Source organism: Pezoporus occidentalis, unplaced genomic scaffold (genome assembly GCF_034315485.1).
Source record: "Pezoporus occidentalis ecotype Australia unplaced genomic scaffold, CSIRO_AGI_Poc_V1 ctg38, whole genome shotgun sequence".
NCBI classification, from domain to species: domain Eukaryota; kingdom Metazoa; phylum Chordata; class Aves; order Psittaciformes; family Psittacidae; genus Pezoporus; species Pezoporus occidentalis.
The window spans coordinates 6014197-6041447 of record NW_026915702.1 but is presented as its reverse complement, the minus strand read 5'-3'; the positions used below and the strand labels follow the sequence as shown (position 1 = coordinate 6041447).

The 27251-nt window shown below is 38.7% G+C and overlaps 1 protein-coding gene across 16 annotated transcripts in view; it reads right to left on the bottom strand.

Annotated features, from left to right (window-relative positions):
- Positions 1–27251, bottom strand: part of MAGI2 (membrane associated guanylate kinase, WW and PDZ domain containing 2) — a 747917-nt gene that overhangs the window by 51214 nt on the left and 669452 nt on the right. For 9 of the 16 annotated variants that reach the window (XM_062631997.1, XM_062631996.1, XM_062632000.1 and 6 more), the window contains 5 exons: positions 22069–22163; positions 16226–16418; positions 15108–15194; positions 12847–13095; positions 479–664 (listed from right to left, as the gene is read on the bottom strand). In XM_062631997.1, coding sequence (XP_062487981.1) covers positions 479–664; positions 12847–13095; positions 15108–15194; positions 16226–16418; positions 22069–22163 — 810 coding nt within the window. The remainder of the gene's footprint in view (positions 1–478; positions 665–12846; positions 13096–15107; positions 15195–16225; positions 16419–22068; positions 22164–27251) is intronic. The other 7 variants (XM_062631998.1, XM_062631991.1, XM_062631992.1 and 4 more) reach the window with 3 other exon arrangements.

Sequence of the window (27251 nt, the reverse complement as noted above, 5' to 3'; positions counted from 1 at the left end):
AGTTCCTTCCTGGCTTGTGCATTTATAGTGATAAAGCTATGAATTCTGAACCCTTCCTTCACATCCCTTTTTGTCAGAGGTAGCTGAATGTGCCTGGTGACAGCCATTCTTGAGTCACTTTGCCAAACTTTTGTTTGGTTTTCTAGCAGGATATAAGGGAATGAACTCAAACCCTGGCTCTCTTGTAGGCTGCTTTTCCATGTAGAAGACAGTTCTCCCAAAAGACATTAACACTGACTTTCCGGTGCTCGTGACTTTCAGGTTTCTCCAGGTTTGCTTTAAATATCCTTTTCATAACCAGAAACCTTTTCAAGAATCCAGATATTATTTCAGCTGGTTCTAAGGATGTAGTTTTGCTGTGCTGTACATTACAGCTCAAAAAGTGAAACAAAAGATGTTCTTTCAAGCGGTGACATAATTTAAGCTAATTGGAGGCTACTTAAAATTTTCTTCCTGTTTTTAAGGGCCATTGACTTACCCTCCTGAGGAATGATGCGAAGAGTTACACTGAGACCTGCATCTTTAATTAGCTTCACAATATCTGCATGAGGCATGTTTATAATAGACTGGCCATTCACAGCTAAGATCCGGTCTCCAACTTTAAGTTTTGCACAGCGATCTGCAGGACTTCCATCAATTATCCGCCCTATTTTATGGGGTACAGCTAGACAAGGAACAATAGTCACAGTTAACATGCTGACAGAAGTGGTGATGTTCACAAGCAAAAGAAAATGAGTTCATTTGGAAGAAAGTTTTCTGTGAATTAAAAACCAGCTTGTGCATAAACATGTAAGAATATAAATTCTTATATAATATCACTTTCGTTAACACAGTTTGAATTTCACTAAAAATTCAGAATTTAGATGTGCGTATATACACAGCATACACATATGACATCCAAAATCAGTTTATGGTTCAGCTACTTTGCAAACCTGGCACGTAACAAGATAATAAACAGATCAAGAAGACAATAAGGCATTAAAACAGTGAAAGGGATAAATTTGCACAATAAGTAGTAGTCATAAATTGCCTTCCACCTCTTAGTTTACAGAATTTCTTTATTTGTATGTTGCAATAGAAGAACTACAAACATGACTTATATACAAATATATGTTATTACTGAAAATGCCCATGCTTCACTATTGTTCTCCTTCATTCAAATATATTAATTAATAAACAGAAATCATACTGAAGAGTTATTAAGATGTGCAGTTTTCTAATCAGATACATGCCAGCATGAATTTACAGTTAATTATGAGCGCACAAACACATTTACTACATCAAACAGACACCTCCCCATCCCTCTTCTCAAAACATGTCCTGGTTTCAGCTGGAATGGAGTTAATTTTCTTCCTAGTAATTGGTGCAGTGCTGCGGTTTGGCTTTAGTCTGAGAACAATGCTGTTAACACGCCAGTGGGTTAGTTGTTGCTAAGTAGTGCTTACCCTGATCAAGGACTTCTCAGTGTCTCATGCTCTGCCAGTGAGGATGGGCACAAGAAGCCAGGAGGAGGCAGAGGCAGGACACCTGACCCAAACTAGCCAAAGGGGTATTCCATACCACAGCACGTCATGCCCAGTACATAAAATGGGGGGAGTTAACTGCAAGGGACTGATTGCTGCTAGGGCTGGCCTGGGTATTGGGCCTGGGTGGTGAGCAACTGTATTGTGCATTGCTTGGGTTTTCTGAATTTTATTTCTCCTCTCTTTTTCTGATTATTATTATTATTTCTCTCTTTATTGTATTTTACTTAATACCAATTATTAAACTGTTCTTATCTCAACCCAGGTTTCACCTTCTTCCAATTCTTTTCCCCAGCCCACCTGGCAGGCAGGGAGTGAGCAAGCGGCAGTGTGGTACTTAGTTGACAGCTGGGGTTAAACCACAACAAAACACTACACATCAACTTTGCTTTTCCTTTTGCTCTTCTCTGTGGTTCTCCACACCTTGTGTGCTCTATCCATTCTCTGGTTCTGTCTTTTCCTTTGTTATCCATTTAATTTTCTAAATATTACTCTTTCTCCCAAAGTTTCTTCCCTATTTTCCTCTGTTTTTTAATTAAATATGTATACTATAGCTGACTCCTCTCTCTGTCTAGGTTCCCCAAAGACTGTGCTAATTTTCTTCCTCTCTATACTACTAAATATGCTTATCACAATTAAATTTGAGTATATATTCTATTAATATCCTAATGGTGTCTGAGTATCCCTCACTGACTCCACACTTCAGTTTTGGCAAAATTAGCACAAAGCATCTTGGCCTCACTATCTAGCTGCAACTGGTGTTTAGAACCAGCTGTGCCTCTTTTGAAAAATAATATATCCTTAAAATTCTGATAGCTAAAGACAACTTGGAAAAGTTGAAAGAAAAGATTAAGCAAACATTTTTTTTGGGAAATATCTAGGCTATCAATGCTCATATAAAACAAAGCTCTAACAGGAGATGTGTTCAGAATACATCACTGCAGAACAAATTTCTCAGCCCTCTCATAAACATTCCCTGAAGGTGATGGTGACAAACAGATTGCACATCTCATGTAAAGCCACAATACACATACCTCAAAGTGACTTCTGTTTCTAATATGGATGCAAGTGTTGTTTATAGTGTTAAAAATTAATTTTCTGAGAACTAAAAATATAAGTGAAATGCACGGCATAATCAAACTGCATCCTTCTTACCACTATAGTTCAGGCAAGAGTATAAATTAAATTATGGCTTTAGTTATATGGACATGACACAACTGTGTCATGTCCATATAACTTCATGAAGTGAAGTGTACTTCAGGAATGTCTTGCTGCTTAGGAAATGAGAACCTAATTTATGTCACAATGTCCAACATTCTATAAAATATACCAAATACAAGTGGCCACACTTTGTACAAAACTTGTGTTGATTTTGCCCTCTATGCAGATGTATAACTGCCATGCATGCATATCAGGAAGTAAACAAGTAGAAGAGTAACTTGACGTTGAGACTGTTTACATTCACTCAGAGCCTATTGCATCAAATCAATTCATGAAGCATCATCAAGCTAAGACTAAAATGTGCCTTTTTCTGGTATAGGTAATAAAAGATCTGCCATGCCTGTACTACACATCAGTGGAGATCTGAAAATGAGACCATCTGGTATGAAAGAACAAGAAATTTAGTAGGAAGGAAGAAGGGGAAGTATCATGCCCTGGTTAAAATTCCCATGTTTGCCATTTCTAACCCTAAAGAAGATGGTTTTGCTAGCCTAAATAATTAAGTAGAAACATTATTTCAGAAGTGAGGGGGGCAGGTGGGTGGGAAACCCTATTAATTTCCCACAACAATTTTTGTTGGACTTCTTGCACCTGACAAGTGAATAGAGCAGATGTCTGCATGTTTGAGATGTCTGCTGAAACAGCTAGAGGTGGGAAAGCCACAAGAGTCCAGTTCTCCAAATATTGAGAAAAAGGAAGGAAGGGAGAAAGAGGAGGAATTCTGTACTCCTTTTTTCTTCCTCTTAAGCCTAATGGCCTTTAACTTCACCATAAAGGTAACCCCTGGTCCTGATATGCTATGAAAGGATCAAGTAGGTGACCTTATGAACAAAGCTTGTGTCTGTCAAGGTACCTTTTCTACTGCTGTTTGGTTTTTGAGGATTTATTGCTCCTCTTCTGAGGCTGTATTGGTACAATGTCCTGTCATATGATCTTGCTGCAGAGTGGGGTGTGGAAAGGTTTGGCAAAAGGAACCTGAGCTCAATCACATTCTGCAAAGGAGACCACTGGTATGCTATAACAGTGGTTTATAGGCAAATCCAATGAACTACTGAAACTCACAGTCATTCAGCAGAAGCTCTTTCCTGTGCATTTCAAAGTAATATGAGAGGTTTATCCCCCAGCTCCTGCTCTTGGAGTAATATGCTGAGGAGTTTCAGGTCCCTTCTTGCTCTCCGCAAGTCTCTCCCAAGCTACAATATCCTGGCCACCACAGTCCCTGCTGCTGCACTGGGAAGAGAGGATTTATTTATAAGCATGAGTGCTTCTGAGCAGTGCAGATTGTCTGATGCAGGTTATTCACGGAAATAGGAACAGGTTAGAAAATTCATTTTTTATGAGCCTTTGGTGGTGAAATACTGTGGAGGGGTAAGAAGGAGCTACCCTCATGGGAGATAAATTAGGGGAAAGCTAAGGAACAACGGTAGAAATGAATTGCGAATTTCCATATTGGAGAATTTTTATTATTCAGAATGGTCACATCTAAAAACAGGCATGGAAGAGGTGTAAAACTGTCAGTACCGAGTGGGTTGATGAAGTGGCAGACAAGATCTCATGAAAAGAAATACAAGATGATGCACATGGGGAATAAAATAACCCTTCCTAAGCTTAAGCAGAGATAAACCCTGAAGTAATTATTATCACTCAAGAGATCTTGAAATAAGTGTGCCTACTTCTTTAAACACCTAAACTCAGTAAAACAGTAAATAAAAATTTAAGAGCTAGAAAAAGAATAGCAAATGAAGTAAACTATTGCCAGTTACTACTGTGCACCTGAAGTCTGAGTATTGCTGGTAGTTCCAGTATCCTCATCCAAAATCAAAGCACTGAATTAGCAAAGATTCAGAGAAAGCACGACAGTTAGAGCCAGAAAACAGCCTCTGCTCAGAGGAGTAGTCCAGGAATTCACTGCCTGCAACTTGGAAAAGGGAAGGTAAGGCAAGGGTTAAGACAAATTCACAGGGTGGATCCACAGATAAATAAATCAGAAAGTTGCTGTGAAAGCTGAGGAGATGCCTGCGAAAGGTCCTTGTCTGCTGTAGGTGCAGTCCCTCTGCCACTTGTCACGGCCAGGGACAGCATGGAGCTGCTTTGGTCTCTCACAGCATCACAGATACCTTGTGATGAAACCTCCCATGCTTGGCATTAAATTAGGGCTTCGTTAAAGCAACACATTTTTTCTTAATTTACATCTTCAGTGCTTTATTTGTAACTAAGCAGAGCATTTCATAATGTAGCCTTTTAAAGGAAGTCCCAGATCACTTGACTGGTGGTAAATGATTCCACTCATCCTTAAAAGTTTTTGCTAATCTATTCACACCTCTTCTAAGAATTCACCACAAGCTGTTCTCCAAACATATGTACATTTTGAACAGCGGCAGCACGTGCCTGGATTAGACCCTGAAGAGAATTTGATCCACTTACTTCAGAGCACCGAGTTACCTGAGCAGCATTTAATATTAGCAGGCTTGAATTTTCCTTAGTTCTGCCAGACTAGGCAATGGATGAGACTACAAAGGGAAAATTATTAAGGTAAACAGGGATTTATAGAGATTTTTTAAACCATTGGCAATATGGGAAATCAGTGAGCTACAGTTCATATGCATATAAAACATACAGTCCTTCAAACCAGATATATAGTTTTTTTTTTATTCTCTAATCGCATCAAGTCGTCCAAAATGTGATGCTCAGGTGATGTATATGCATATGTACCTTGAGAAAACATAAATCCTTCCAAGGCAGAAGTCATGATCCTAGCTCCAAAAAAATCTAGCAGAGAACAGCAAGGGCACAGAAGCATTTCGTAACAATGGATCTCATGGGATCTAACTTTTCTGCAGTGTGTTTTTTCATAAGCTCGTGACTTCAGGAAGATTTGAATCCTGAAAGTACCAAAGCTTCTAAAATATTTGAAGCCACCAACCTCTCCCCCTAAATCTCCCTCAGATATTTACAGCATTTGTATCAGGACCACAAACTGATGCAGAGCACCTGATGCTTTCCCAGAAGGCAGCTAATTGTGCAATGATCAGCTCTAAACTCCTTATCCAAAGAGAACTTAAATTAAAAAATTAAGAGACAAAATGATTCAAAAGAAATCTCTGCTTTTAGAAAGTGAATGAAGTCTGCTTCCAGAAACTTACTGATAACTACAAATGCACGTTTTTCTCTATGTTAATATTATTGTTTGATAAAATCACCCACTTTTGCTTTCCATGATCCTTCCCAGACCTTCATGTCATAGAAAAGAAACAGTGGATTCTGTGTCTTACACCTGAGGGTTCATATGCCTGGGTCAGCTGTACATGAAGCCAGAGCAGTTGCTGAATATAGATACTGCTTCTAACACTGTATAAATCTATCATCCTTAATTGTAAAACTGCATATATCTATCAGATTCTTTCTTTTGAGAAATAAAAATGATTTCTCCTCACTTGGGAGACCCATATGCTAGAAATAGCTGATTTTAAGATGTTAACAAAAATAATCATTTTCTGGTTTAGACCAAGAATTTTTTTACACCTATTCAGCCCTTTTAGACATAAATGTTGAGACTGTATTGGGGAGAAATCAATTTTCCTGGGTCTTTTTTTTTCCCTTATATGGTAGCTAAATGTCAAAAATGATCAGTTAAGGGGAAAAAAAAATCAAACCTCTATCTATTAGACCCCATGGCAGATAAATTCTTTCAGTCTTTTCTAATGTTAATGGATATAGATAGTAAACCAAGCAAATGAACCTTCCTCAGCCAGCTGTCCTATTCAATGTTATACAGCTGATCATATGAATATGTATTATACCCTCAATTCTCAAAAGGTGCAAGAGTTTTCATTCAACCAGCAGGCTCTAGCATATCAGATTTTAATTGGGCGAATATATTAAATGTAAACATCTGTAATTTCATTGCTACTGAATAATATAAAATTTGGGAGCTTAAGTACAGTGGACTTTCTATCAAGGCTAATACTAGAATAAAGATAAAATATTTTCCTGAAAGTGATGGTCTATTTTATGTGACACTCATTTGGAAAATAGAAATCTGTGTCATCCTGCATGATTGCAGATGACAATAATCCCTTTTGCTTTTAAGGTTAATGAACCTATGAATTGAAATATCCCATTGCATGCTGGCACCACAGCATATTTGCTTGCATAGCACAGGCATATGAAAATAGGTGTGCACATATTTTAGCAATCTGAAGATCTAAATAAAATTAATGGAACTTAGGTATTTTTACTCAGGTTTCTCATGAAAGCTAAATGAGCGCTGTGGAAGCATTAGGAAAACCTTGATCCCCTTCCCAGGTTTCTGCTAAGAAAACTTGCAGAGTTTGTTCTTCAAAAACACAAGAGCAGCACCACTAGGTCCAAGTGATCTACTCAGGAACAGGCTCGAGGACAAGTCTCCTGGGGAGAGGAGTGATAAGATCCTCCATGCTTTATTCTTGAATAGCTAATTGAGTATTTCACTCTGGTAAATTGCAGCAATGTATTTTCAGTGATATTAAAAGTTTCTTTCTCTTCTCTACGTTATTTCACTAGTATTAATTCATATATTGATTTGCAAAACTAAATTATGTAGCAGTTTCTTTTAGCTCCAAATGGTACTACCAGTTAAACAAGCTTAGAAAGTGTGTTTTTGTAGCTGAAGAGGCAGAACAACAGCTCAAACATGCATGTAAAAGCTAAGCAGAAATGAGAAACTAAATTCTTTGCTCACAGGTTGCAAGCACCTTCCACAGGGAACTCACAATGCAGGTGGGTTTCCACTGCTGTATTCCAAAGGTGTCCAAGGTGGGGTAGACATATATCCTAATTTCCAAAGCTCTGTTTTCTTTAGCATTTGCAGATTGGTCACAGAAAATTGTGTCCCCAGGCACCATCTTACCCAGGAAGAAACACGAGTAAAATTGCAGCACAAATAACTGTCTCAAATTACAGTTATCATTGATCAATAAGCTGTTTTTTATCTCTAAACTGCAAGGAGTTCAAAGAAACTCTGGGGCTTAATGGGACTTACTTCACAATGCTATTTTCTGCAGTCAGCAGAAGCTTATCTTGGAGTTATGATTTTTATTTAAGACTGCATCTTTTAAGAAATGAGAGAATCTTCTTTCATTACAGTCCGTTTTATCATGTTTTGAATATCCAGCAGTCACTGGCATATGCAGTGTAGGGGTAAATTAAATCTACACCTCCTCTTTTGCTAAGCAGGAGGAAGATCGTAACAAGAATGCACCTTATAATTGTGCTGACAGTACCAGCCACAGTAAAATTCATGGAAATATTGCCAATTTTCCAATTTCACTGGAAGTTCCCTGTAACAAAATCTGTTTACAACACATGGTTTCTTTCTACAGAAATTAGGGTGTTAAGACATTTATAGGGGATCACAAATTCTTGTCTTTGAGGAAGCTGCATTCCAAACACATAAAGTAAAAGCAGCAGGAAGATATAAAGTAGGCAGGGGCAAGTGTACTCCATAAAGGTCTGGGACAAATTAATCTAGAAATCTCCTTTGGCTATGTCCAGCTGGGTGCAAGTGTTTTTCCATGAGATGCAGATAATGAACTTGTCTTGACACCCTAAAAAGCTCCATAAAAATGGAATTTTACCACAGAGGACACACACTATTTAGTATTATCCTAAATGTAATTCACAGGGTAGATTAATTAATTCAACTTCATTATTTTAGCTGTAATATGGCACAACACTATCTGTGAGACATTACCACAGGCACTGCTGCATCTTCATACCCTCATGTGTTGGGGACTTGGAGAGGACAGCCCCAGGAGGAGCCCTTCCTCATACAACCACACATCATGCGAGTATTTTTAGAGGGGGAAGCACGAAGGTATTCCTCAGGACAGGACTTCATAGATAGGCTGTAGTTTGCTCAGTCTAGCCACTTAACTCCACAATGAATCAGGGCATCTAAAAGATCGTAATTTGGTGGGCAAAGGCAGCTCTCCACAGAGCTGTGAGGTTACGTCAGTCCAGATTCATCCCATACTAAAAGTGAAAGACTAGAGTCAGCTTCCAAGCACTCTGGTAGGAACATGACACTGAGTCCTCAAGAGAAATCCCACTGGAGGTGACAAAATTCTGATAAACTATTTGTAGCCTGCATAGCAAAAGAAAGCACAGAGTAAAGTCAAATTTAGGTGGCTTGTCTGGAGAGGGGACAAAAGCCAAAGCACCCTTTAATTTAGGGATGAGGCCTGGAGGAAAACATGATGACATGTTTTAGGAGCAGTGGAAGTTAATCCTTTCACTAGGAACAGGTCAGGAGGCTGGGCAGGTGTATTTTCTTTTCTTAATCTCTTAGTACTCTAAGATTCTCTGTGCTCTTCACTAGCCAAAACAGCTTGCTCCTGGTTATACCATTCAAGCACAGTTCTTTATTTATCCACTTTATCTTCTTTGATAGCATGGCTGACCTTGTCTATGCCCCTGCTTTGCCCTATGAAATCCCTTCATTCAATCCTTTTCATTCATTTTCCACTCCTGATCTTCCCCACAGCAGAACTGTAGTTTGGTTCAAGATAATTCCCTGTGCAGGATTAGAGAAAATCCCAAGCAATGTTTTGACAAAGGGGAGTCTTTTCTACTGTTACAGAACACAGGAAAAGAAATTTGCCACAAGAACTGGACGTTTAAGCAAGCACCAGTAAGTAAAAAGTATATCCCCATCTAAAGGCTGGCTCCAAACTACTTAACAGTGGGTTATTAAAATGACAGCTACTACAGTGCTGCCTATCACAACATGTGAAAACATATTCTATTCCTGATTATGTCTGTAGCCTGCCCTCTCTGTGCCTGGATCAAGGGTTAAAAAAACGCACTTTGTATTTTGAAAATTCCTGCAAGGCAAAGTCTGTAAATCAACAGTAACAACAAACTCCTTGCAAAGTGTAGAGAGAGAAAAGTTGACCAAGACCTTAAGCTTCTTGGAACACAATGACATCCTTAATTCTGGTTGCTTTTGAGCCTTTTGTAGCCCTTCTGCAGGTCAGAGAGCATGAAGGCTATGTGAGAAAGGGATATAAGACTTGGAGCACTGCTACTTTGAGTTCATGGGGTGGTCCTACAGTTTCACAGACAGAGCTAGTTTTAACCCACTTGGAAAACAGAGGGTGAGCTTTTCTGTAACCCCTTGGAAACCCTTGAGCTTCAGGTCACCTGCAAAGCAGCAAATCCATGAACCTGGAAGTAGGAACTCTATTGGAATGTCTACAGTTTCACCAGTTCTTGAAGCGGTAGCAGCTAGTGACACAAGGCTCAGTCTCAGAAAGAGCTACTGTAATTTGCTGGACTGTAAAACATAGTTTATAAGTGTAATTTCAAGAAGAAGGAAAATACTTTCATTGCATGATTAATTACCTTCTTGAGTAGAAGTGATGATTACACTTCCAAGTCCTCAAGTCTTTTGGTTTTACAAGAAAGTAGAGAAGGGAATAGAGTTATCAAAATAAACATTCTTAAGTCAAAGGAACTCTTTTTCACTTTGCCCTGAGGATGCTCCCAGTGAGACAACTTCTTAGGCTATGCTATTCCTAGTAGCGTCTGGCACAACAGGAGGTTCCCTTTTCTGACCTCTTTTACCCATTTTGATTCTTTCAGAGTTGCTTTGCAATTACAACATTAACATTTAACTGCTTATGATTAGGGTACGTCTGCACAGTAACATTCTGTGCCATGTGGGGATATATCAGCTAGCAACGAGATCACTGATTTCGAAACTAGAAACACTGGAACTATAGTACAACATTTCACCAAATCAACATACTATTTCTATGAAGTGAGTGACTACAAGGTGCTTGACATGGTGCCATGCAGATGTATATTTCAATATTGATATAAGCTATATATTGGACATTATACCTCCTATATCTGGTTGATACTTTCCTACTGTTAATATGCTTTCTGTCCCTGTGTATTTTAATCAAAGTATTTCAGGTTATTTCAAGCTGGAACAGACCTCAGGAGGTCTCAGTGGCTGCTGCTGCCGGTTTTCTGTTCTGTCTCCTACCAAAAGGCCTAAAACTTGAATGCTGTATTCTAGATGTGTCCTAATGAGTGCTGGGTAAAGGGGGATAATAATTTCCCCTCAGTCTACTTGCTGTGCTCCCACTAATTCAGCCCAAATTAATTCACCCAAATAAAAATCAAGTAAAGAAAATTAACCTTCCTTAAACTAAAAACAGTCAATGATTTTTAGACTGTTTTTATTCCTGATGACAGATTATGCAATTTTCAGTTTATTTTTTCTACTACAGTTTTGCAACAGAATTCACATAGAAAGGGTATTTTCTTCTTTCTTCTGTCACTGTCTACAGCAAATGTCATGTTTTTGTTCATTGCTGTTCTTCTAAACTTAGGATTTGGGTGCTCTTTGGATCACTGAAATTCAATTCAGTTATTATTTGAATAAATTCACTTGTCACTTCCACAGCAGACTGTCATATCACTTTACTATTGGAGATGTTCAGCTGAGGTTCAACAGTGGCTACATATAATTGCCAGGGGAGAAAGGAAAGTACCACTGGAACATGTTAGAGGATAGGCAGCAAAGCAGGATCTTGAACTTGGGTCTGCTGTCTTCAGCAGAATACTCCAGTCACAGAATTTCTGTTCGGTTGGGCATTTTCTCTTCCTCTTCCTCTCCCCTTTCCCTCTCCATCTCTCCAAACCACAAACTGGACCTGTGAAATAATTTTCTTGAGAAATTTGCAGCTGACTTAACTGATGAATATGTATGAATCTCAGGGTCCTCTATGGATATTTTTTTCTTGTCTGATCTTCTTCAGAGAACCTCCAGTTGGCTATTATATTCAATAAAGTGAAAACTCAGAGTCCCAAGAGACTAATTAACCATGGTTTTGTTACAATATTAATTCTGTGGAATTCTGGCAATCGTGGAATTTTAAAATTCAGCTGAGGTAGTAGGAAAAGCAGCTCTTTGAATAAGTGCATGATCATGAAATACTACAAAGAACTTTTCTGAGATCGTTTGCTGTTGTGAGATATGGCTTTTCAGTACTTGCTTAGTTGTATTTCTGTTATGACTTTAGAAGAGTGAAGCTTGGCCCTAAAAGTTGAAATTGTGATATTATTTCTTCAGGAAACAGTTCTGGGCAAAGACTAGCTCCTTCAAAACATGTTGCATTAAGCTGCAACTTGCAAAATGGCAAATGTTCTCACTTGTCTTGGTTTTTCTGCAGTTAGCATTTTTCAGTTAGGATTCACAGTTTGAGAGGGATTTGGTGGAGATGTGGATGTCTCCCAGCAGAAAGCCTTTTATGCTTCCTCCTTTCAATGGTCTCAGCTGTCAGTTGGTTAAATGCCATTTCAAACACATGAAGGAAGCCCTATGCCTCCAGCGGCCACTACCGAAGGGCCTAAGACTCCTGCAGGTCCTACATCACATCTGCCTGACCTCTCCTTAGGTATACCTTTGACATCTCAAAAGACTCCTGATGCCTCTATAAAAGCAATAAAGTTGAGCCCCAGCAAATATTATTTTCTGGACAGAAAGTGAGCTGTAATTATTAAGGGCAGATCCTGCCATTATATACATCCACTCTCTGTACTCAGTTGTACCTTTTGCACTATCTATACACCAGGTAGTTAAAAAAACAACCTATCTGCAACTGTGTCTAACCAGCTTTCCTGTTTTCCAGTTGCTTTTGCAATGCCCTAACTGGACAGCTGGTGTGCTGGGGCTTGCTGTGATCTAAGCTTTTATTTCAACTTCCTGAACTTCATCTTGATTTAGAAAAAGATTAAGAAAAAGCGTAATTCAGTTGCATGTGGGGAATAATTTTTTCATATAACCCCATTGATTACTTGCAGTGTCTCTTTGGGATATAGGAACACAGAAAATCTACTTCATGGATCAGTCATAATGTACCAAGTAAGTATCTGAAGCACAGAGCCTCAGAGGCCAGAATAACCTTTGGGTTTGTCCAAGGCACAACAGACCATGATCCTGGAAACACCCTTAAGAGTCTCTTCAGTTTTAATCTCTGCAGTAATTAATTAGCAGATTAATTCTGGGCAAACTTGGAAAAATATAAACTAAAAAATGTGATTTACTTACTTATTGTGGACCCAGATTCAGGCCTGTTCAGGGAACTGATGATAACAAAGCCAAAGCCTTCATTCTCCTTGCGGTGGATCACCACATCACTGGTTTGCAGGCTGTGAGAAGTGAAGCCCTCAGGCGGTGTAGCATTGCTACTAGAGGCAGCATGATTACTGTTAGCATAAGTAGTGTAGTCACTTCTTGGAGAACTGTGGTGCGTAGACACTGAGCCTGGGCTTCTGCCATTCTCTGGGCACGGTTCTCCTACAACATAAATCACACCAGTATTACAGTCTGACTTGCTCAGTGTCCTGGTGACTTACGGTACATTTGCTAATGCAATATGAATACAGTTGACTGTCTATAGCCTAGACTACTACAAGTATTAAACTAGGAGCTGTAATAGATGCAGAGAGACAAGAATCTACACAATTATGCAAAACATTGAAGAGTAATCAGATAAAGTAAGCATGAACACTCACTGCTAAGCTATCTACAAGAGAGGAAAGTAAGAAACACTGGCTATCTGGATTGCAAAACCATTAGCAAGCATTACTCCCTTGTCTGATGGTTGATCTGTCATGAGGAGGAAAATGTGACTGTCTAATCCAATATAAAATTATCTGTGTTGGGATTAAAAGAATTTAAGCAGGCAGCTAACATAGAGTAATTAGGATTAGCTGCATAATGTTCGTCTTACAAGTTGATTAGCATACTCAAAAGATGTTCATGGAACTGAGTAGTTACACAATGAAAAATAATCACAAGCAGTTTTTCTGTGGGTGTCGTGACAGAAGAGGTGGTCATTTAAAGGCTTCAAAGATGCTCTTGTGTGGCAAGTTTGTAAGGGCAGAAGTGAAAATGGAGCCCATCCACACTTCAGTATCACTTTGTAGTAATGGGAACAAGGAAAAAGTTAAATCTTGAGGGATTACACACCTTTAGTACCAATATTTTGGCAATGGAAAACAGTAAAGTTACACTTCCAGATGGGAAAAAAGATTTACATTCCTCACAGACCTAAGCAGTTTACATGATTGAGCATGTATTGACAGTTTTAATACAGAACTATTAGGTGAATGTAAGTTTTCTGTTTGGAGCAATGAGAGTGTCAGCCATTCTACTGAACATGTGAAGAGCTTCTGCATACACACATACATCCTAGGAAGAGAGCTTGCAAATCAGACCTTCAGTGTGTATATATTAATAACATGAACATCATTCAAGGACAAGCTGTTGTTTTCTCAGTCAGGTGTGTCCTTTAGCAGTCCTTCTGCAACTATGAAATAAAGTGATTAGAGAGAATAAAGAGGAAGAAAAACAAACAATTATTATACTCCTGCATTAGAATTGAAAATCTTCAAGAGTTATTGAACCAAATCTGCAACTAAATGCCATAGTCAGTGACAAGAGAGATCTCATTTTCTGGCTGTCATGTTTCAGAAAGCTGAATATTGTTTATGTCAGTATGGCTGCAACAGAAAGGAGATTATCTTACCCTGAAGAGTGACCAAGAGCTAGCTTGGCCATAAAAGAATGCAACTGAATACCATTAAGTATAGGAAAAGAAAGATAAAGGAGGAAAAGTGTAAATGGATATTGATTGTCAGCTGTGCAATAGATATTCACCAGAAGCATTACTTCTTGCTTCTGCCTGTGAAAAGAAAATGGCATTTTAATCAGCGGTGTTCCAAATACCACATTTTCCTAATATATATTTTTTTTCTAGAGCTTGTGAATAGTGATTTTCTGTTCCAGATCTAGGTAAGTATCTGTGCAAAATGGCGACTCCAGGCTAGGGCTGAGATAGGTAAATCAGTTATCAGGCAGGTAAGGAAAGCCCCAGGTCCTTCTGTTGTATACATTCATGCTGGTGAGAAATTCACACAGAATCAGTTGGCCTGCTGTGTCAATACAGCATCTTTCACTCCTGCCAAAATCGGTCGTTCCAAAAATTTTCCCACAAAGCTTATGTTGTAACACACCAAATTAAAACCTGTTCAGCTCCTGAAATGCTTAAACATTAATGAGTTACACACTCTACTCCCCGGTGTGGCACTCTCAAGGCCCAAGAATAACTCCAGGTGTTTCACCAGCTTGCTTCGCTTTCTGTGCCAGGAGACCAGAGTGTCTAATAGACTCTTTCATTTCATACGAAACAAGCAGCAGCGAAAGCTGGCATCCACTCTGTGCTAACCCTCTTGCTAATCTTGCCTGCAGTCTGTACAGGCGGCTGACGCAGGAGAGGTGCTAATCGCAAGCGCCCGGCGGATTACCTTGGTTATTGGCCATTTTCCTAGCGCTGGGGGAGCTGCGAGGGGGTGTCGCGCCCGGCGGAGGGGGACCTTTCTGGCTGGAGGACTCTGGAGTCAGTAACAGAAGAAAGTCAGTCCTATGAGACTGGCGCTGCGGTGCCGCAGTGGGAGGGGGACTGCGAAGACGGGGGTGAGTGGGAAGGCGGCTTTTTGGCAGGGGACGAACGGCGCAGGCAATGACAGCGGATCTAGGGCACGGAGAGGCGGAAGACAGGACAGGCTTGGGAAAGTGGTTTTGCTCATTTCTGGTGCCTCAGTGAAGTTTACTCACCACCACAAACGTTTGAAAAGTTCTTAAATAAACTTCTTTCCGTGGATAAGCAAAGGTTGCAATGGAACAGCAGCAATTTCTCCCATTAGAGCTTTAATAGACACTGCCACACATTTTTCCCAGGTTTGAGTGATTTTCAACAATTGAGACCGAGCTAGTCTAAAGGTTTAATATACTTCAAATTCTTCATAGGATCATTGAATGTTTTGGGTTGGAAAGGACTTTTAGATCATCTATTCCAGCCCCCCTGCCATGGGCAGGGACACCTCACCCTCGACCATGTCATTTTAGATTTATGTATTTATTGTGTCTACTTGAAGAGAGGATTCCGCCCTGTTCCTAAGAGCTGCTTGTGCCATACACGCAAGCTGGTTTTCAGCCAGCTTCTGTTGTAGTCGGCGGGAAATTCCAGATGACATCAGTGAGACCAGAAATGGGCTTTTAACAAATACAAGAGTGAAATGAGTTCCTGCCCTAAACAGTTAACAGTCTTTGAGCCTTTCTCTGATTGCTTTTTGACACAGCCAGCTTTAACAGCATTAACCTAGGTGAACATTTTTTTCCCAAAAAGTGGACAAAAGGAGACAGCACAGACTGAGAAAGCATGGAACAAATCCAGAGCACTCATGATCACCACACCAGGGTTGCCAATATTGTTTCCACTTCTGAAGGAAACAACACTCAGCGGTAGCATTTTTATCACAGAGAGAAGGGACACACATTTACAGTTATTCTGTCTTCAAAATGACACGAACACTGACTTTCACTTTAATTTTCTCTATTTATTTTAACAGCAGCTTTCACTCACCTGTGGGTAGCACCTTTCTCCTCACAGTAAGATTCACTTGCCCATTTCGGGCAGCATTATGCATAAGATCAATCACATATCGGTGGGTTTTGCCAGCCACTGGAATCCCGTCTACATACACCAGCTCATCACCAGGATGGAGACGACCATCTCGGTCTGCTGAGCCCATGGCAATTACTGCTCCGATAAGAATCTAGGCAGTAAAGAAACAAAATCCTGTCATATATACCCTGAGCCTCCAACTGAGTGCTGTGAATGCTGCAGTGATTTTCCCTTTCCTTTGAAATTAAGCTAGTGGTGCAGTGCAGGTGAAGAGGTCTGTGTGTGTTTGAGAGTTGTGCTTATCCTCTGTGGGTATGACTGAAGATGCTTCCTTGCCTTTGGTGAGAAGATGTTTCCAACCGGTGTAGATGTGCTACACCTGAGAATCCTCATCTAAGGATGATCTACCTGATATCTTCCAGTCAAGACAATCTGTCTATAAGGAGTTTTGAGTTTATATAGACTACATTATGCAGAAGATCTAAACTGATTAATCCCATGTAAGGGTTAATCTGCATATTTCTTACTGAAGTTTCTTCACTGCTGCATAATTTAAGCACCCAGAGTAATACAATTAAGGTCTGTAGTGGAAGTGACTACTACACAGAGTTTGCTTTGGAAAAGAAGTGCTACATTAAATATTGTTACTTATAATGGATAACTGCTCAAGTAGTGGTTGATTAACAAAATGGAAAAAAAGTGTGAGCTTACTCTGGGCAGATGTTGTTTTCCCAAAATGAAATTTAAATGCAATTTGTATGGGACATATAAACTTGTGAAAAATCTGTTCAAAACCTTTTAATGACTTTCTCCACTTTCTATGCATATAAATTCACATAATTTATTAGAAGAAGACATATGTATTACCCCTGTGGAATAACTGGTAGAACAGTTGAGACTGATCCAAACAAAATTTGCTTTCTTTGAAAGAATATTAAAGCATTCAGAGTGTGTTTCAAATTTTCCTTTCTCTTGTTCAGTGTGAGAGAGAGCACAGAATGATGGATATGACATGCCGTTTGACAATCCCTTTTAAATAATAAAAGATAAAAGCTATCAAGTCTTGCTTTTCATGATGAACTGCAAAGGCTAGATATGGTAGGGATGCAGGTGGTCTTGTGTTTTTTGTGGTCTTAGCTGCAGAGCTGCAAGTATCCCAGCAGAGTGTTTAAATGAAACCCCATGTGGAGCCTGGAGAATTTTCACCACTTTCTAGCCTTCCTTTGGCTCACTTTTGCTTTCAAAACTTAGCAAAGAGAGAACACGATGCAGCATTTTCCTACTTTCTGGTGTTCTTGGGATCCTGCTAAGCAGTGCCAGGCTGAGTTGCCAGACATTCTTTCAGGTTCTCCATTCTGTCCTTCAAATAGTGAAAGAATATACCTCAAAGCTTTGGAAAATTCTTGTGCAAAATCCAACTATGAATCATGGATTTATGCTCCTCTAATGGCTTAGAAAAAATGCTGTCTAAATCTATATTTAGCTGGATCTCCACAAAGTATTCTCAAAACTTTGTATTCAGGCATCTCATATGAATATGAACTTTTTCCTAGTTATCTTGGGAATACATGGGTGATAACACTCTGCAGCTTGGAATATTGTAGGGACTGCCTTCTTGTGATTTTACTGAGTGTTTGCAGTTTCTTTATAACTGTCTGCCAAAGTATGGAATAATTCACGCATCTTTAACCTCTGGAGAAACATAAATGCAGATCATAGCATGTAGGTCCATCAGTGCCTACAGCAAAGTGCAAAATTCTTTCTGTTTTGACTATTAACTAATTATTGCTGATATTTCACATATCCACAGTGAAATGTGATTGTGTTACTTATCTCAGTGGTGGAACTGACTACTAACATAAGCAGCAAAGTCTTAATTTAAACATTTCAGTTAGGTCTGTCAAGGTGATGGTCACCATATCTGTTATGTGGTATATTTAACTGCAAGAATAACTTAATTTTCCTTCTTTTTCCTTTTCTGTGTCTGAAGTTATTTCTTATCCAGTACCTGCTCATTTCACAGCTGAGTAGTTTCCACAATAGTTATAAATTCTACAAGCAAAAAACAAACTGGAAAATTATTTACCAGTATTATATTATCTCTATAAAGCAGTTTCACACTGGCATGATATTGCTTTGAATGTATGAGGAAAAGGATGATGACATGTAGGCAATAAAGAGTGTGTTGTGGAGAAAAGGGAAAGTTTCACCTATTGCTTGAGATTAAAGGTGAGAAATGCTGGGATTGATTAGAAAGATTGTCACAGAGCATAATGTGAAATTGAAGCCTGGGTCTATTAACTCATACATGTCAATCTACTTTGATACTAACTTTGTTTGTGATTCTTGGTAATTATTTGACTTTGTGTTTCAGTTTCTCTGAATATAACACAGTAGCTTCACAGGCACATAGTAAAATTTAAAAGGTCTGATTCATCTCACCTAATTTTAAGTGTCTGTGATTTCTAAATCCAAGATAATAATCTGAATTCTGTCTAATCACTGTTAAAAATAGGAATTTCTAAGGCGTGGTCTGCAGTACCCTAGTGTTTTGCTCTATGGACATCTGTTATGTCTTAGAAATGTCTGTTTCTTGGCATTGATTATAAAAGGATTATGGACATCTCACAGGCATTTTTTAGAAGAATCCCAGTCAATCTGTGCTGAAAAGGTGAAACCCTTCATGCAATTATGTATATGTTCCAGTGATTCTGAGTTTGAGCTGTGCAAAGTATACAAAATACTTCTCTGCTTTGGGACAGCAATTTGCAAATTCAGTAAAGTTCCAGTTTCAATATATTTGCAACCTCTCAGTGATATTATAATTCACTCTAACAGAGTCAGATTAACTCAAGGTACCGGGGGATGTGATAAATACCTGCGGTGGTATGATCTCAAGAAATTTGGGAGATGATTTGAAGTGGCACAACCCACAGTCTTGATACTTGAAATCTCTCAATAAATTCAAGTCATTGGAAGGCATAGTTATGCTTACAAATACGGAAAGTGGAGTAGTCCAGCAGACTTTTCTCCATCTAAGGTGCCAGGTAGCTCATATAACTAGAAGGAAATTAATCTACAGTCTCTCTATAGTGTCAGTATTGTCCTTCTAAAAAAACTGTGTGTGGATTTGGCTGCTTTGAAAAATTTATTGCCTTATGCTGAAGAATCCATATTCCTTTTTAGAAACTGAACCACAAAGACAAAAGGTAAAGAAAGCTTCTTTTTGTTCTGTGCTACGTGACTGCACAGCAGGAGAGCTGAAACAAACACTTCAAAGTGTCTCAGTTCTTGTTTCATATGAAAAGCAGGGGTTTGGAGGACAGGCAAAAACTGCCTCTCCTTTTTCTGGAGGTGAAAGAAATGGGAAGCTGCAGGTGGGCTGTCCATGTGGGACCAGGGAAGCAGTGGAGGAGAGAAAACAGTTAAGAATTCTTGTATTTTGAGTAAAAAATAGATGGAAACTAACAAAAGTGGAATACATCTATTGTTTTGTGTTTTTTAGCTTTTTTTTTGGTGATGAATTTGAGCAGAGAAAAAAGTAAGATGGGCAACAAAGAGGGAGTAAGAACTGATACCTATCTCTAAGCATGTGACTTTTCACTTCATAGGGTCCTCAAGCCAGGATCTTATTTGTTCCGGAGGATTTAGAGAGATGGTTTGTGGGGACATAGAGCCCCGTTAGATTGATACATCTTGGGAAAAAATATTCTTGTATTTGCAAGCCCTGAAATAGAGATAGCAACCTTGGGGCTAAGTGCAGGCTGAGAGCAATTGCCTAGCAGGACAGCGAAGCATCTTAGAAGGTGGCTCACAGAAGGCAGCATTTTTGGTCCTGCTCTCCAAAAATAGCAAGGTGCTTATCTCTGTACTTGGTATCCAGCTACAACTCTTTGACTTTTCACAGTAAAGCCAGGTCAGTCCTTTGCTGAAAAGAAATTAGAAAGAGCTGCTTCCTCTCTAACAGTTCAGTGTGTAATGCATGCAGCTGGGAGGCAAAAGACTAAGTTCCCGCTCAATTGGGTTGTTGACAAGAGACATAAATTCAGGTTTCCCAGCATGCATTCTTAACTATCAGAATCAGATATTCTAAACCAGTTTTCTCTCAGTCCTTCAGGTTGAAATCATTCCATTTTATATAAGTAATGAGCTTCTAGATGAGGCATTTGAGCTGCACTTTTCTCCATGAGAATGTCATAAACATCCGAACTGCAGAGGCAGTCAGACACTCAGTCTGTGCCTACTTAATTATCAATTTGTAATGGAAAAAGCCCTAAAGGAGACACCAGGGCAGACCTTCCTAGAATACTGAGTAGCTCTGTAGCCAAGGACACTTCCCTGAGAGGTTGGAAATGTCACTATTGTCCAAAGCAGGTAGAGGGAGACTTCCAAATCTTCCACTAATGCCGATTTTTTTGCAGGATAAAATGATAAAATGAGACATTTCCTCTAGCTCCTAAGAGATTTCTGTTTCAGCTTCACCCAGTAGGTGACCTTTGAGAACCCGTACTAGCTGGGCCATCCCAAAAGGAAAATGCTGAAAATGCTTAGGTGGAGAATGTGCACATGATAGTTCAGCAGCCTCATTTTATGTGTGCTGGGACATGCTCCATGGAAGAAATTAGATGTCAGAGGGTCTTCAGGCACACTGCAAATGTAGATGATGAAACTGTTGTTTTATGGTCCTTCTGTACAGCTATACCTTATTTAGCTTTCAAAATCCATTCCAAAACACTTATTCTAAAATAGGGCCTCTGCATTTCAATCACTACTTGAAGCACCTTTTTTAGAAGACATTGCATTTGTTTCTTTTTACATGAGGTATCAGCCAACTAGTAATATTTATCAGTACTTCAACGGATGTTGACAATTTTAAAATAGAGGAACTTCTTTGTTTCTCACAGCCATGTGTTGGTTAACATTAATGTTTGAATGACAACTGTATTATTCCATATGAATTTGAATATGGAATATACCTATCAACTAGTTATACATTATCTCAGAAAGGCAGTAATGCAGGACTATGTATAAAATTGTGAGAATAAAATGTCATTATTGACTTGGCATTAGTCCTCACTGACAAACCACAGTTACATCATCAAAGTTATTCTGAAGGAGTACTAAATCTGCCTGCTTTTTCAAAATTATAGTATTTATATCTGTCACTAATTTACCAAAATGTGTACACATTTCTTTTAAAATTCATGTATATGTTTTATTTTATACTTTATTTACTTTATGTAACGTTTTGTTACTTTTCATTTGGTTACAAGGCTATGTCCCTCCTAATGATATAAAGCTATAATTTTTATGCCTGATGCATCACATGGTGTTGTTGTCTAACTTGGAACATGGACTACTGTTCCTGGTAGGGCCTTCTGTGCTTCTGGAAATAAACTGTGTTCTCAACAGTATCTTTTGACCTTATGCGTGTATATGTAGTCTGTCTACATTGAACACAGTTATATATAGTCTTACATAATTTGATATTTTAAATCTTCTGCTTAAACTCAGTTTTGGAAAGTCAAGATTAAAAGATGCCAGGTCACACTCGGCAGTAATGGGCTGAGTGATGCACTGTTTCTAAGCTAATTTCTTCTGATTTTAACTTAATTAACTGTGGCATCTTCTAGATAAGGACAACCTGAGAGTCCTGTCTTTTTCTATGGATTAATAAAGCAGCCATTTTACTTATAGCCTTAACATGGTGTTCATGTGGGTTCACCTATGTAGTAACATTTTCCTGAACTTTACACAGATCTTAGAGTTATAAAAAGGAAAGTCAGGAAGAAATAACTCACAGGCTGTCCAGGCTCATCCCCTCCCAGGATCCTGAAGCCAAACCCAGACTCCATTCTCCGAAGGTGAACATCCAGCTCCTTGTAATCGGGACCTGGTTTAAAAGGGAAATCCCACTGAGAAAACATTTTGGCTTTGTCTTGAGAATTTGCACCATCTTCCCTCCCACCTTGTGTTCACTGCACATGACTAATGGCATCCTGGTTAGAGCTGGTGGAAACAAATGGGACACAATGTGTTGTACACAGACAAGGAGGACACTTGAAAATATAGATATCTCCTGGAGGATGATTATGTTCAGTAGAATACACTAAACCAAGCGAGAATGCATTCACAGGAGAACAGTACTGAAAAAGTCTGTCCATAATAGAGGTTATAAAGGTGCCTTCTTCCTACAACTGACTGCATAATATACTGCTGTTCATCCACCTGTGTTATTTGATCTTTGTTTTCCTTGCACTTCATTAAAACCTAAAGAAAATAAACTGAAATGGGAGATAGAGATACACAAGAAAAGAATCAGTCAACTTACAAAAGATGAATAATCATTACAGGCCATTTACGTTCCAAATACAGCTGTAAACCAGTATGTCTTTTTATGTAACGTAGCTTTTAAGCACTCTACTTTCAGGTAATATCTTCAGTAAAGAATTTTGATGAAAGCTATCATTATAAGACTGAGTCTTAGAGTTTAAATTGAAAGCTAACATCATTAACTTGAACTCCTTAATGCTACTCAATTAAAATCTCAACAGCTTTATGAATCATTAAGATTGTGCTTCCATATGCCTGCATAACTTGCCCGTAAACATATATTCTCCCCTGGAATATATCAGTTCAGGAACATGGTGGTTTTTAAAAGTCAGTTTCTTATAAAAGTGTCTTTAGCTTCATTTGAGTGTGCCCATTTTTTTTGGGGTGGGGGTGGGGGTGGGTCTTGATGCCCTCAAAATACAAAAGAGAAATCTAAATAAAAATTGAAGTGAAACTGTAAGCAGCTAGAGGACTAAGAAGTTCTCTATTTTGACTATTGCTTTGTCTTCATGTTCAGAGATGCTTTAGGTTCATTACCTAAAGCAGGGCAGTGGTTAATAGGAATGGGGGTCTTTCATACAGATCGCACTCTGGTCTATAAGCTGTGACAGCTTTCGGCCACTGTCAGCTTGTTGCCGACTCCAACAAACAAAAAGGGATGAGTAGGTTTATTTCAGCAAACTGTGCATAGTGTCTCCTGTTTCCTCAGGAGGGGAGTGACTATAGATGGCTTAAATACTAAGTTTAAGTACTAAAGTACTAAGTACTAAATGGTACTCATTTACAGATCTCCTCCAGAGCCATCAGTGGACACCTCATAAACTGCAGTTGGGCAGTTTAGTGTGGGATTAAAGATGATTCAGTTTCAGTCAGGTCTCGCAAAGACAGAGACACAGAACTACATGCAGTGGCTCTACACTATGACCTCTCTAGGCAGCAGCATAGTGCATTATTGCAGCAATGTATATGGTATGAGTGATACTGAATTACAAGTATTTCAATTGCTAAAATAAAAGCAATACTTTCCCTACCATGCTGCTTCTCATATATTTAGAATACAAACCCAAACAGATCCTAACAGCTTATTATCCTGACTTTTTTCAATTTATTTGATAAGTGTCTCAACAGTGAATAAAAGAACATATGAAGGTTTTGCATGCACAGTATGTTAATGCAAAGGTTGCTTAAATGTTGCAAGATGCAAAGGATTTTTAAGATAAAAGTGATACCTTATGTCTACCTGATCTGCTGTGCCCAAGTGTAACAAAATGGGGCTTAGTACTAGTGAGAGTGCTTTACAGATAGACACAGTAGGATCACTGTGTATAGCCCAGGTCTAACACTCAAAGGCACTGTTTCCAGCAGTCTGTCACAAACTAAGCATTACCTTTATCTGCACACACATGAATGGATATGCACAGCTGGGAATACATTAAGAAAGTATAAGAATGTCAGGTCGTGAAGAATGTGTCTTGCACACAGAGATGAAAGCATCCCTCAAACATGCACATTGACAAAACTGATTCAAACCAATGTTGACACCAGACTCCAAAGTAAGAGGTAGTGTTTTTTTAAAAGACGCTGTTTTTTCCACACATTTAGAATGGAAAAGGTTAAGCCAGGCTGACCATGAAAAGATTTAGGCTAAAATTACTGTATACGGGAATACTTTTCTGTGTGAGCTCTAACACAGTTTGGAAGTCTTGGGATTAAATGACTATGATATCATGCTTGCTCAGAAGAGCCTTCCTTTCCAAATAGCTGGAGCCTATGGAACCCATCCTCTGCCAACTCTTACCAAGACATTGAAAATTGCTTTTAAAATATAATTCTCTTTTCTGTCTCACCAAGCAAATAGCACATGGGACTGGAAAGGATCCCTTGGTCACCTAGCCCAGCTCCCTGTTACTGCAAGCCTCTGCAAGCTAACAGCACACAGACCTTTCCAGTAAAGACACAGGCAAAGAAGACACTGGTACCTGAGCTTGTCTGTGGCCTTTGCCACTAGGTCACCTGCCTCATTCAGAATTTTCACTGATAGATTGCACCCCATGATTTTATTCATTCTTTCACAGTAATACAACAATATCACCAGTGACTGCTACTACATTTAAGAGCATTTCCTCCACTGTTGTAAGACCATTTCCTCCACTGGTTGTTTCAGCTTTCATGCTTGGTAAGCTACAACACCATTGGCTGCATTGACCAGGTCTCCATTGGTCTGGAGACAACTACACTGTATATACGTGAATTACATGTCTGAATGTGGACCTGATTTCCATCCTTGGTTTTTATGCTTAGGTCACTCATGAAAGTAACGCAAGACTTATTGCAAGGCTCTCCACTAATACTACCCTTTCACTTCAGAAACTGTTCTTTTAGTAGAACTGCTTATCTGCTTTTTAGCCATTCCTCTTTACATCTTGTGCTTAGCACTGTCTTCTCCAGGCTAACCTGGAAGTACTTCAGTTATAGCAGGCATTTTGTAAAGCATCTAGTTGAAGTCTAGATTGATTAAGCATGCACTGCTTGTTTTGTGTGAAAAATCAGTTAACGGGTTAGTCCAGCATCAACAAACTCCTTTTGCATTAGGTCTCAATTTATCTCCATGTCAGCAGTTAGTCTTTAATTGAAAATAAGTTCTAAAGACTTGCTGCTGATGAGATCACTCTTCTGTTTCTGTAGGACGGGTAAGTTGTTCACTACAATGTAGTTCTGCTACAGGACCTCATGCTTTGTAGATTTACTAGAAGCCCCTACTACTATGTGGCAGCAGTTTCAATATTCCTGAAAGTATATTGATCAAGTATTCTTACCCTTGTAAGTGACTACATTTCATCTTTCTTTAAGATTGTGGTCCTTTTTTTTTTTCCCCACAAAGGATTTTTAGATAAACTAAAATTTGTCCTTTTTTGCTGGAGCAGATTTTCAGTTGATCATACAAAGAAAATTACCTATACTTACACAAAAATTATGCTCCTGTGCCTTGCATTATACTACAAGCTCTTGGTTAATATCACTGCTTTACGGAAAATGTGCGTTTTCTTTTTTTTTCTCTTGATAAACTAGATTAGCACCTTGTGGATCACGCTAAGTAAGAAGAAATGAATAGGTTTGCAAACAAGGGGGTCGAGCCAAGGCTGAATTACTGTAGTCTTTTGCACAGTTTGCTTATCCTTCCAGTCAACTTAATACACCTGAACATCCCATCTCCTACCAGTTTCACTGAAGGGACAATTTCAATTTAAAGACAGTATTTCTGATCATATAATATGGGTATCTTATGCAAGAATAACAGTGTTGCCTGCTCTCCCTTGTCTCTCTACATATTTATATTAGAAAAAGAACTTTAGCTTTGCCTGCTAGTAACTTCCTTGTCTTTTTCATAGTTAGCAGTATTGCGCTGCTTCTTTTCTTGTAAAGGAAAACTTTCTTAACTGATCATTTGGCCTAAAAGATATGAAAACCCCAAACAACAATTCATTTTGCTAGGAGATAAAACCAACTGGCTCCCCCATGAATTTGAGAATGGTATTGGACAAGCTGTGATCTGATCATTGCTGCACAGCAAGGACAATAAAGAGCATTGGGAAATCCAGTTTTCTGGTTCCTGCATGGCAGGGAATGTAAAGGTAGTGCTACAGATTGTTACTGAAAAATAGTGAGACCTCATAGGTGAAGATGTGATTATCAACTCTCAGCTACATTTCCGTACCGCAGTGTTGTGATTTTTATAGTGATAAACCTGGTAGTTGGGATGATGCTGTAAATGTAGAGATAGAAAATTTTCTTTGTTAAATCTCTTCTATATTGCAATTAACAGTGAAGAACTCAGTTGCAATAATTTTACAATCTTTCTGGGTGTATTCAAATATCCCACTAAAATAAAAAATTATTTGGACTCATTTGCTGATGAAGGTGAAGATTTTTGTTCCATATAAATCATGAATTATGAATTGTGATTGCAACAAATCTAAGATAACTGTTAATCTGAGTTTCAGATGCTCCTGTAAGACATGAAAAGCCTGAAAACAGTCATGGGTATGCTGGTTTCCAATGTGAGCAGCTTTTTAAAAAACATATGTACTTCCTCTTGATATTTATAGAGAGGAAAAGCTGGAAAACAAAGACTTCAGTGTGAAAATCAGTAAAGCAAAGGAAAAAAAAAAAAAGAAAAAAGAATTTGTTTGCTAACAGTTATTTAATATATAAACTCTACTGCAGTACGCAAAACTGGCCCAGTATCATACTTAAAGATGTCTGTCCAACCTGTGCAGGACTAGAAAAGACTTTAATGGGATTGTCAAAAAGCCTTTTTGAATGGGATTCTTGTTTTAATAGTTCACAACATCGGGAAATCAAATATTGTTGTTTTTTAAACAAGTCCATTGCCACTTTACAAGACCGATGTTGATTCAATCACTCCAAAAATCTGTTTTTGAAAGCTTTTTCTTTTAGGTTTTTACACAACAGGATATAAGAATGGGAGCAAGGAATGTACGGGTCTGCAAAATACATCAGTTCTATTGCAAACCTAGATAGAATTCATTTCAGTTTTACAAAAAATATCACTTAAGCTTAGATTTGGGCCTGAGGTATAGAGATGCATTTTTAAGTTAGAGTGAACACTAATGTATGAAAGTACACATAA